The sequence below is a fragment of the Apteryx mantelli genome, chromosome 12, assembly GCF_036417845.1.
Source record: "Apteryx mantelli isolate bAptMan1 chromosome 12, bAptMan1.hap1, whole genome shotgun sequence".
In the NCBI taxonomy this organism is placed as follows: domain Eukaryota; kingdom Metazoa; phylum Chordata; class Aves; order Apterygiformes; family Apterygidae; genus Apteryx; species Apteryx mantelli.
Window position 1 is genome coordinate 11,187,882 of NC_089989.1, and position 11,885 is coordinate 11,199,766.

Sequence of the window (11,885 nt, forward strand, 5' to 3'; positions counted from 1 at the left end):
CACTATTCAGTACATCTACAACCAGGTAGATCACAAAGTGCTGTAAAAACAGCATGGAAAGGACATGGTACAGATGGACATTATAGCTTCTTCTCGCAAAGAAAACATGTTTTAGCTCAGGTCAACAGCTCATTTACATTCCTTCCTAATGAGATTCATTTACAATTTTTCAATCGTAATAAAAGGGAAGTTTTAAAACCTTTTGCCAAATCCTCAGCACATGACACTGAACATCATTGCATGGATCTTTCTAGGGCTCCACGCATCTTCATCAACCAGAAAGCCAGCCCATGTACGTTTAAAATGGCTCAGAAGATACTTTCCTGAATAAGGTGCCCCCACTTGCCTATGTTTTTGTCTTCTCTAACCTTAGTAACTTGGATACTGTTAATGTTAAACAAGGTTTGAAGCTGTAATAGATTTGAATACAAAAGATTACTAAAGAATGAGAAATAAGCATGCAAAACTGCATTACACTGTGCCAGTTGCAAAAAGACAGAAGGAAATCAAGACTGCTTTATGTGACCACAATAGCTTACAAAGCAACTTCATTTTGCAGAACTTTGTGCCAGCTGTTTCTGGAAAGCTCCAAGAAACCTTTATGGAATGAAACAACGAACCAAATTACGAAGTTCAAGGTGAAGGACTGCACATTTTTAAGGAAAAAATAAACAGTGTCACTTAAATTCTTACAGTTAGGAACAAAAGGAGATTGTTTCTACAGTGGAGATGATGTTAGAAAAGAAGGACAGCAGGCTAGTGCTAAGGGATAAGTGAGGAAAATCGACATTTTTGAGCTTAATATTGCACTAAAAGAGGCAGAAATTTCCACCCACAAAGTGCCATAACTTCATCAGGTTTTAACATGGGCAAAAAGTCAGGGATCCAACAGCAGAATTACAGTGACAGAAGAGACTTTTTTTTTTTTCCTTAAACAACAATAAACTTGAGCCAAGGTGAGCTAAGAGCTGGCCAAGATGTTAGAAAAGACAGTTTACATCTACTTTGCATAGCCCATGCTTCATCTAGCAGAGTATAAAAGATTATTGAAAAATGCCCTGAAAATAAACAATTCATGTAGCACTGTAGATGACATATGTAATGGAAGAATCAAGAAATACTGCGATACCTAATAAATTACTGAACATTTTGTTCATCTTAAAATGTGATTAGTGTTTACCAAGATCTCAAGGGGGAATTGTACCTGTTTTCTTGATGAATAATCTGATTCAAAGGGACAGATTTAAAGTTTTGAACAGCTGTGGACTTAAAGAATTTAATGTTTAAAAACAGCTGTGTTCCAGCTGTGATACAACCTAAAAAGATAACTTGATTGCCCAAATTGTATAAGCATCAGTAGATTATGCTTGGTTATTCTAACCCATATGCAGTAGTATTTTACAATATATCTAAACAGTTGGGTTTTATAAAGGAAGCTTAAAAACATAACTCAGGTCTATCTCAAGCACAAGGCATCCCCAGGACAGACTTTACACATAAGATGGATGCAGGGTTGACTTTACCAGAAACAATAATATAAGCCCAAGTATGAAAGGCAGAGATCTCAGTCATACTAGCTCAAATCCTAAGCAGCATCAAAGGAGTCAATAGAGATTTACACTGCATTCACTTAAACCATAAGCTACATTCTAAATAATCCATTAAGCTAGTAAATTTTCTCAAAGTCTTACAAATAAGACTACTTGAGTTGCCACAGGCTCCTCTTACATGCTGCCTAATAGGATTGCATCAAATAAGCTAACAGAATTACCTCAAAAAGAATTAATGATGTCCTAAGCTTTTAATATTATTTTATCCCTAAGTCTTTTATTTTAGAAGCTATGTTTTTTTCTATCTAATGGCATTAAAGCGTTAAAGAACAGAAACATTAAGGAGATTTCAGTGAATAGAAGACCTCCTTTAAGCTAGATAAAAAAAATTAGTTTTCCCAAAGAGTCCACAGTACATAACTTAATTGGCCAGTTCAGTCCAAGTTTGACAGGGGCCTCCTCTGATAATGCTCCGTAAACGGAGCAGCACTCACAAACTCTTCACCTCTTTGGTTGCCTAGGGAACTCTACTGCAACCTGCAATGCCAATTTGACTTTGGCTGCCTGTGCCTTTGTCATCCCTGCCCTGGACTGCAATATTCCTGGGCTGGGAGCCCCCAGAGCACTGCCAAAATTCCCATCAGCATGGATATGCTTCATGGAACCACCAACCTCCCAGTGCCACTGTGGACATGACACCTTTGGAGATACTCAAAACTTGTTTGGATGAGGCAACCTGCTTGAAGTTGGACCAGATGACCTCCTGAGGTCTTCCAACCATTTTTTTTAACACATTTTTAAACACAGTTTTAAGCAGCATCAGCTGTCACATGTATATCAGAACTGTCCTTCCTGCTTTTGAGTGGTCATAGAACAGTCTTGTTTGAAGTCTCAGTATTTATCTTCTTCATACTCAATGAGCAAGTACTTTACTATCATGGGAGGGTAAAATTCATTAGGCTAAGTAACATTCAAACTACAGACAATGGACAGCTTGGAAAGCAAATCCCTAATATCTGATGGAGCAGCAAAAGGACTTGAAGTACATCCTCCTTAAATTGTGTTTAGAAGCAGCAGATCCACAGATTTGATGACTTAACTCTATTTATGGCGCAGTATATACTTGCTATAGTAGAATAAACTATTTTCTTCTTTCGTCTTGCTGCATATTTCATACTTCACAGTACACTCTAGGAACAAAATATGTGCCTCTGAAGTGCCATATGGTACCTTGCAAACACAAGATAAACCTGAATAAAGACAAGACCAGGAGAAAACTGTCAAATTACACTTTATTTGTATTGACAAAGTAGGCAGAAGAAAGACTTGGTGCTCAGAGATACAAATTCATTATTTGCTGACAAAATGCTCGCCTGTCCATGTTGTGTACTTTTCATTTTCAAGAGAGTATCAAGTGGACTTTTAACAGGCAATTTTTCTTTTTCCTAGACTAAGGAAAAAGAATGATATGAAACTGTGATTTCAGATGAAAATGTGGTTTCTGCATGTAGCTCTAATTTTACTGCAAAGTTCATGATTGGCAGCAAATAATTACATTTGGCCTCAGAAAGAAAAAATAGTAAAACTGTTTGTAAGGTCATTAAATAATAAGCATTAGCAGCATACCCAAAATACATCTTGTACAAATAACATTGCACTTGAACATACACAAGCATTTACCATTATTTACACATTAGAATTTGTATAGAACAGTAAGAGTGATATATACAGAAAAAACAGCGGAAACTTTAACAGCCCTAGATGACAGCATATCTAGTGTTGACTCCTTAATTTTTCCATACAGTTTCCCAGGATGTCTCATGAATTTTTTCACTATATACTGGCGCATAAAAAATAGACTTTACAAAAAGTTCAATCCCCGGTTAATACTTCAGAATAATTCTATGTACTATTAAATGTTCACTGCACTAGGGAACAAGGGAGTCCAGTTCAGCTCCTTACTAAAATAACAGAACGTGACAGGCTCTACCTACTTAAACGCTGTGCTTTACCTTACAATAGATGCTGCAATCACGTAAGCTGTGCAATAATTACCCAGTGAGTTCCAAAGGCAGTTCCCTACCACAGAGTATCTCCCACTGTCTTGCAAGCAAAGAAATTAACTTCTCTCGGCTTTCCGCACTTGGGATAAAGACATACCATTGGATCTCTCTATTCCTGTTGCCTTCTTGTTTAGCATGTCCCTTTGGGGCACTATCACTCTCTCCAAAGTGATCCAGTGTTAAATTCTGCATCAGATCCTGGTTTTGAACATCATCAAACACAAATGTGAGGGCCTGTGGATATGTCTGATAACCCATAAGTACTCTATCTAAATCCCGGATTCGTCTGCCATCTGCAAGCTGATACTTATCTTTCTTTGGTGGTTCCTTAGCAAATTCAGGTAGTGGGTAACTGATATAATCTTCATCGAAGAGAAACAAATCAGAGCTGGTTAATATTAGTGTTTTAGGCTGAAGCAAACTACAGTTTTGGGCAGATCCTTCTACATGATGTACTTGAAATGCCAGCACATACAAAAGGATATTGAGGGACTGAAGATTAGTCAAACCATCCATCTTCTCTGCCACTAGAAAAGCGAGGTCCCCAATTTCCTCTTCATTGGGATAAATAAATTTTACTCTGCTAGAGTGAATCAGTTCATAATTCTCCATTTTTCCTGCAAGGATAAATATATGTTACTATACAATATTTTCTTCATGCATGAGAATAAGCAACATAACCTTTGACAGTTAGTTGTAGCTGGAATAACTCAAGTTTTAAATCCATTTATACAGTTTTAATTGTATACAATACTGGAATAATTTTATTTGGATTGCAAATCTCTGCTGGAGTCTCTCTTGCATCACCAACACTTTTCTGCTAATTTCTAACCACATAACTCAGAGTGAGTTAGATGCAGAAGAGGTAGGAGGAAATACAGCTGGATTCTCATGTCAGAGACTATCTGCCTTCCTACCAGCTTGTTTCCTGTCTCCCCCTTCCCACTGCCCTGTTCTGAACTGACTGAAAGCATGATCAGATCACTGAACACAAACAAAATCCCTGCTTCTTTTAAGCAGACAGGAAGAGGGGGGGAAAATACAAAAGAAAAAAAAAGATCAAGATGAATTGCTTTTTTATGGATGAGCACATACTAAGTTCTAGAATAGCAGGAAGTGAAGCTACATTGTGGCCTACTTTACTCCCTGCTAAGTGGCTAAAAACAATGTAGCAAAGCCTGCAGGAATCTTGTGCCTGAAAGCTTACCTGCTTTTTCTTATAAATCAATTGGTCTAATAAAAGACACTAGTCCTCCCTTCAGTCCTTGCAGTTTTTGAGCTTACACAGCTTCTTCTTAAAACAGTGACAGGAATAAACATCCATCAGGAAAATGCCATTTTATTTTGCACCATCAGCTGGCTTCAGAATTCTAAGCCAAAGTAGCTTCACCTGACATTTGAACTGAACCTACCACACCTTAAAAAGGTCCGGTTTTCACTTCTCTGCATTCTCACAGAACATCAGGATTCCTTTATTTGACCAAATGAGGTACAACATAACCTTTGGACTTTGTTAAATTCACTGTTCTTTAATGAGAGACTTGCAAGTTTCAGCCTAAGCTATAGAGAGGAGTAGTGGAAGCTACACTAGCACACATCCCAAAACACAGCGCAAAGAATGCAGTTTCTGCTGGACTCCAGAATAAGCAATTGCTTTAACTTCATGGCAAGGCTGTTTGATATTTAACCATAGGGCATGTGTAAGAAGGCAAGTAAGGTAAGGGAGTTCAGTTAAATTATCAGGGACAAATAGGAAACAATTGATGCCAACGTATCCTTTAAAAGAGTTTTTAATCACTACACCTTAGATGATGCTCTAAATATATAGCCTGAACAACTTAAGCCTTATAGAAGAGACCTTTTACCTGTGTTTTTATTCCCAAACTCAGAGTAGAAGTCTTTATCTACTGGTTCAGGTGAAGGTGTGCGTGCCAGCAATGACAAAACCGCCATGAGCTGCTGTATAAAGGCATGAGTGTTGTAACTATCTCTTGTCAAGCAGGTGACTATATGATCTGCAGAGTGTCCTGAAGAGAAGACAGAATATAAAACATTCACATACCTGAACATAGCTTTATTATAATTTTTTCACCAATACAGAACTGTTGGCAAAAAAATATTTTTTGCAAGGATTATGTCTCCCCAAAATATGCAATTTCAGATGCATCATTATTTGGATAACTTTCCAATCCTTGGAAAAGAATAAGACAATCCTTACAACCCCACTGAAAAATAAAGCATGCAATTTCTCTTGATTTAAAATACAATGCACATTTATTGCATTTATTGCAGTTTGACTGCTGCTGTACAGATTCATCCTCATTATCTTATTACCGTTACAATTAATATTACAGAAATACAGCCTCAGTTTTTCTTTGCGTACTTACGGTACATAAGGTCACCTTAAATTATCTCCACTAAGGCAATTTTTTCCCCCTCAAGAGCTCACAGTACAATAAGAGAAAGCCTTTTTAGAACACAGGAACATATGAATCACAAATAGTGAGACTCTGGGGCAAAGCACCAGTCCTGAAACTTTAAACTCCCACATTATTTAAATTAAATCTAAAGTTGGCATCCTTTCTTTTTGCAAACTTTAAAGCCTCATTTTCCATCTAAAAAGTCAACTGTCAACTACACATTTTGCAGTACAGACAGTTCCTTGATCATACTCTTCATTGCAAACCAAAACCTCAGTACAACAGGAAAGTCTTTAAGACTTTCTTTTTGATCTCTTTTGCTAAGACACAAGAATTTTTAAAAGCACTTGAGGGACCAATTAATACATTGACATCAAGCCTCCTAGTTATCTCAAGTGCAAGGTCTTGCAAGACATTATCAGCCTACTCATTTATACAGCGCCATCAGCATTATATTAACTCCTTTTAAGAAAAAGAAGCAGCAAGATAACACACTCTTCCATATCAATAATGAAATAAAGATGAATCCATCTAAGACAAGACTAAAGAGACAATACGAAACTAGGAAAATTTAGAGCTTTAAACTTACTCACCAGTAATTCTGAAGTATTGGTCAAACAGGCCAACATTTACTGACTGCAGATCATTAAGTTTTAGCACAAAGCAGCAAGAGAGGTGGAAAGAGTTATTTTCGCAATCTGAGTTTTCTTGAGTCCAAAAATCTGTTGAAAAAAAATACTATAGGAAAAGGTTGCAGGAAAAAAAAGAAAAAAATGATTTTTTTTTTCCCCATGAGCATAGTTTTTATATTCAGATCTTAAAACTATATCACACTCAAAGGAAGAAATCGGGAATTTCTCAATAAGCTGTCAAGTACCAAATATGACCAAATCTCCTTGCCAATACTGTTTCTGGAAGAAGTAGCTGCATCACACAGATTTAAAACAGCAGATGCATTCATGAACCAGTCACACAAACCAAATGCACACCATGACTTGCACTTACTATTTTGGCTTTTTTTTTAGCTGCTGAGGTGAGGCTAGGGAGTATTAAATGGCATCTGAGAAAAGCATGGACAATATGGCACATGGAAGGGTCTGTACGAGAAGCAGCCATGACTTAAGACCCCAAACCTGTTTTTTAAAGATTAAAACCCCCGTAAGAGTACTTTGCATAGGGCAGACTGTGCCACTCTTTTCCTCAATTAGGAGGCCCAGAAAAAGAGTACCAGGCAAGACTGGTACTTAAACTTAAGACAAACACACAGACACAGACTAAGTTTGTTACCTTATTAGAAGCCTGAAATTAATAACTGTCTTACCTGACTGGTGCTCATGAGCACGAATGAGAGAATCATCTAACAGAAAGTAAATAGCTTTTGTTGAGAGAAGCACACAAGCCATCACTTCCACATCAGGTGTTTTGTAAAACAAAACCGAAGACCACATGAGATGCCTCAGTTCTTCGTTTTCCACCTAAGATATAAATCATTTCATAAATCACTTGGACATTTTGATCTTTCAGACAGTTTCATCAGGTTAGAGGCAGTTTTAGATTACTACAAAAACAATTTCTAAATCTGAAGCATGTGAAAATGCTATTATTGAAGAGTGAAAGCTTGCCCCCAAAGCCACTAAACACAGCTATAATAGTTGTCTACAGAAAATGTCTTGTATACATAAGAGAAAATATTTTTCTGTTGTGGACTAATTATTCCTTGTTTCCGGAAAATAACAAGAAATTAGAAAAATATTTAGTGCACAAAGTCTTTCCAGCATAAACACTGAAAACAAAATTTTGTCAACTTCCAAATATCAGCAGTGCTTCCCAAACCTCAACAAGCCTATTAAGCCTTCAGATGCTACTGAGGGGCTGGATTCAAAGAGCCTCATGAGAGAGGATGGAAACACAGGTAACAATTAGAGCTGCTGTTACAGCTGGGCATTCTCCAAACTTCTAGCTTGACGAGCTTACTGTGAATTCTCAAATGAGTCACTTGCTTTCTTTATCAGCTCCTCCAGGTGTTAAAAGAGCAGCACAACTTATAAATAGTGCTTACTTTAAAAAATTTGGAAATGAGGGGAAGGAATAAAAAAAAGTCATGTTTCTGAACACAGTGATCTTTCATTTAAAAAGTCACATCATGAATTTAAGGTAAGAGTAGTACTTTTAAAACTTTCCACACACAGCCTGTAAATCTGGTATTCAGAAACTGGATTTATCTGCTTAGGTTTCCACAGCCCCTACAGCCACATACACATTGTATTGTATTTATGCACACACATTATACAATGAAGTCAGCACATTACTTGTTAATTTAGTCAGGTAACATTAAAAAATAATTCCATTCAAGTAATTTTCTTTACTTTTGCTATTTTAAAAAAATGTGAGGAACATTCTTGAAGTCATATTTTCAAGGCATATACTAATGTACTCTCTTGTTTTACATCAAGCATCCTGAGGGCAAAGTAAGCCCAGCAGGATCCCAGTCACTGCAGTTGGGGACCCAAAGTGGAGTCAGTAGCACAAACAAGATTTTGATCAAAAAGCCTCCAAATTTGGCATAACCTAACTCCTGTTTTTAAGTTTGATCAAGGGCTTTTTTTTAAAAACTATTCTTATCTAGTACCGAAAGGTCACATCTTTTTATACACCTGGACTAGACACAATACCTCTGCAATGTTGTTATGGAAAAACTCAATTAGGGCATTTCCTTTCAGCCCAGCAACATACTGCAGAGACACAGAAACATGAATGTGAACTGGAATCTGGTTATCTTCTGTAATCTTCTGCATAAGAAATTCAGATGGATATAAAGATGACAGTGTCAGATGAGGCTTGCAAAAGCTAGGAGACAGAACAGATCCAGAAAAAAGCAACATCAACATTTAAGGAAACATATAGCCCTTCCCCTACAAAAATTTGTACTTTACATTTCATTCAACAGTTAGGAACAGGCAACTTTTATTCTTAATATCCATGGACTTGTTTACTCTAAATGATTTCTCTTGAGCATCAAGAGAAAATCTGTCAATCTGTCATGACCTCACCCTGCAAGGAAGTGGAAAAGTATCCATCCATGAGAAAATATGTTTTAAGTTGTAACCACAAAACAAAACAAAAATAAACAAAAAAGTAGACAGATACAGTTTGGGGTAGCCATTCATGCATACTATATACTAACAGAAAGAAAGAACTTGACCAATATTATAGGCCTAATCATCAAATCCAAAAAGAGCTACAATGACAAATGCTAACACAGTGGTTAGGCCACATTAACTTTAGCACTGTGCAACCAATCTGTTACAAGAATCATCATTACCTTGCTGACTGACTGTGTCTGTTGGACTCCAAGAAGTGATTTCTTACAGAATCCGATTTGTTTGAAGCTTTGAAAATAACAATAGTCTTAACATCCTGCAGGAGTGTTCTTAACAGACTGTAGATTCTTAGGAAGCGGAATTTCTCATGAGGTAGAACAAATACTGCTGTAACAAATCTGTATCCAACAAGCAACTCCAGCACATGCCCATCCAAAAATGAACCTTTCTGCTGGATGGAACCATGAGTCGGATGCAACACAACTGATGCTAGTGGAATCCTACTCAGCTTGAATATACTTCTCAAGTCTTCTGCACCTACCCATTTGCCTGGCAGTACACTGAAATCTACCTTAACTACGTACAAACGCTGGGGTGTTAGAAATATCCAACAGGGATGAAACACACAGGGACCCTGATCAGAAGATTTATACATTGCTGAATAAAGTGCAGAACACAAAGTATTTTTGGACCATGCTTTGTTATTGTCAGCTGACTCTGGTTGACACAAGGCCTTCTGAACATTAGTTTTATTCCCGTAAACAAGATACGTTGGGAAACAACCTTTTATCTCAACATCCTCTGATGATATGCAATTCAATTCCATAAGCTGACAGACAAACTCTTGGAGGTTTGCTTTTCCACAGTACAATGTGGAGCTCGGTAACACTGATGTGCAGTGTTGAGAGCAACACGTGTGTAAACAGGAGTAAAAGTCTTGAAGATTCTGGGAATCTGAAAGAACAAACAAGCAGTTGTCACTGTTTTTCAGCTTGAGTGTTAAACAGATTTCTGGCATAAGAAAGCCAAATTCCGTCAGATCAGTGTATGGAAAACACAGTGTTAACTTCAAGGCAGAAGGGATATGCTGGCAGTTTCCTCTCAATTCCTGATGAGGAATCTCAAACACAGCTATCATACTATCAGTCAAAACCAAACAGGAAGCAAACTGCCTGAGTCCTTTATGAACGTGAATAGAAAAACTCCAGAGGATTTTGACTACATCAACACTCTCTGCTGCTGTGTTGTCAGATGACTGAGTATCTGAAGCAATGCTGAACTTGAAAGTCTGATCTCCTTCATGAAGTCCCATTTCAAAATATCCATCTTCTTTTTCTGTGGTTCTGGAATCACCCAGAGGGTTTCCTTTATTCTCTGTAAAGGAGGGGGGTGACCTCTGCACAGTCTGCACTATCAAGGCAGAAAGGTGCTGGATAAAATCCTGGTTTGTGGCAGTGTATGACATACAATTAAAAGGCAAGATGACGGTATTACAGGGGTCAGGCACTGCACAGTGTTCTTCCTCTGAATGATCCAAACTTCAAAAGAGATAAAAGCCACAGTAAGTACCAGCTTGAATTTAAAAATAGTCATAACAACCTATGATTCATGCTGCTGCTTCTCAAAGCTTGGAGACAATCTCGTTAACTCAGTTAAGTCAGTGTAATTTGTAGAACGTCTTTGTACTGCACACAGCCAATGCTTTAAAAGGCTGGTAACGTGTAATTCTATAGAAAGCATGAAGAACTAAAATGTTTACTCATCTTCCATTTCCCATCCCTAAGAAGCATACCTCTGAGTTAAAGCACTTTGCAATACAGCTACTGCTGTTTTTGAAACTACCAAAAGCATCCCATGGTTCAAAGTGTAAAAACACTTTGCACCATGAAATTGCTTTCAGTCCAAAAAAAACAGATGCAGCATACAATGAAAGAGAATGTGTTTTGCCTTAAAGGCTGGATTTTAAAAATGCAGTGTCCAGAGTTATTACTGAAAAGCTAGTGGGGATTTAAACCAGAGCGTAGATACCTAGCTTACCACGTATGATGACCTCTTCCATATTCTTTGGATGAGTCCAATAGAGAGGCAGGTGCCTAAGAAGAAGGAGAAAAGATCAGGAAGCCATGAACTACTTATGGCTGCTGACACTCTTCAGCATACATAAAAAAACAAATTAACATTGGCTCCAGCATTTTAAAGCTAGCCTACTCACTGCAAAGTCCTGACTGTTGTACTCATAGGCAGTTGAATAGCCTTCCTTACTCAGAGGATCTAATTTGAAAATCCAGTTTGAGGATCCTAAAATGCTTCACCTGTTTACTTAGGTTGGGCATTCAATTAAGGCAGGCAAGGACAGACTCTGCTGCTGATTTGGGCACAGATCCAACCTATGACCCATATACATTCTTTCTGCAGACTATAAAATTCTACCAAGGTTGTGTAAAGTGAGGTAAAAAGGTAAAGGAACTTCTTGAAGACCAACTACACTGGTGGCAAAGGAAGAGAACCCAGAGCTCCTGCTGGCTCTTTCCCCTAAGCCATGGTATTAATGAAGAGTGCTTCCGATGCTTATAACCAATGAAATAACTTAGAAACTATCAAGCAGCAGGAGTTTGAAGGAGACAAATCAGAGTTGTCATCTATTGATAGGGAGAAGCTTCTTCCACAAAGCGATGTTGTTACAACACTTAAGTCCTACACTCAGAGTAACTAAGTGGATACTAAATGGCAATGTGATACCAATACTGGATC

General features: G+C 37.7%; 1 protein-coding gene across 3 annotated transcripts in view; it reads right to left on the bottom strand.

The window, feature by feature from the left end:
* Positions 1–2,824: 2,824 nt before the first annotated feature.
* Positions 2,825–11,885, bottom strand: part of NISCH (nischarin) — a 32,161-nt gene continuing 23,100 nt past the window's right edge. For 2 of the 3 annotated variants that reach the window (XM_067303192.1, XM_067303191.1), the window contains 7 exons: positions 11,172–11,227; positions 9,356–10,672; positions 8,706–8,880; positions 7,355–7,508; positions 6,627–6,755; positions 5,479–5,640; positions 2,825–4,230 (listed from right to left, as the gene is read on the bottom strand). In XM_067303192.1, coding sequence (XP_067159293.1) covers positions 3,602–4,230; positions 5,479–5,640; positions 6,627–6,755; positions 7,355–7,508; positions 8,706–8,880; positions 9,356–10,672; positions 11,172–11,227 — 2,622 coding nt within the window. In that variant the 3' untranslated portion in view covers positions 2,825–3,601. Of the gene's footprint in view, positions 4,231–5,478; positions 5,641–6,626; positions 6,772–7,354; positions 7,509–8,705; positions 8,881–9,355; positions 10,673–11,171; positions 11,228–11,885 lie in introns of those variants that run through there. The other variant, XM_067303193.1, reaches the window with a different exon arrangement.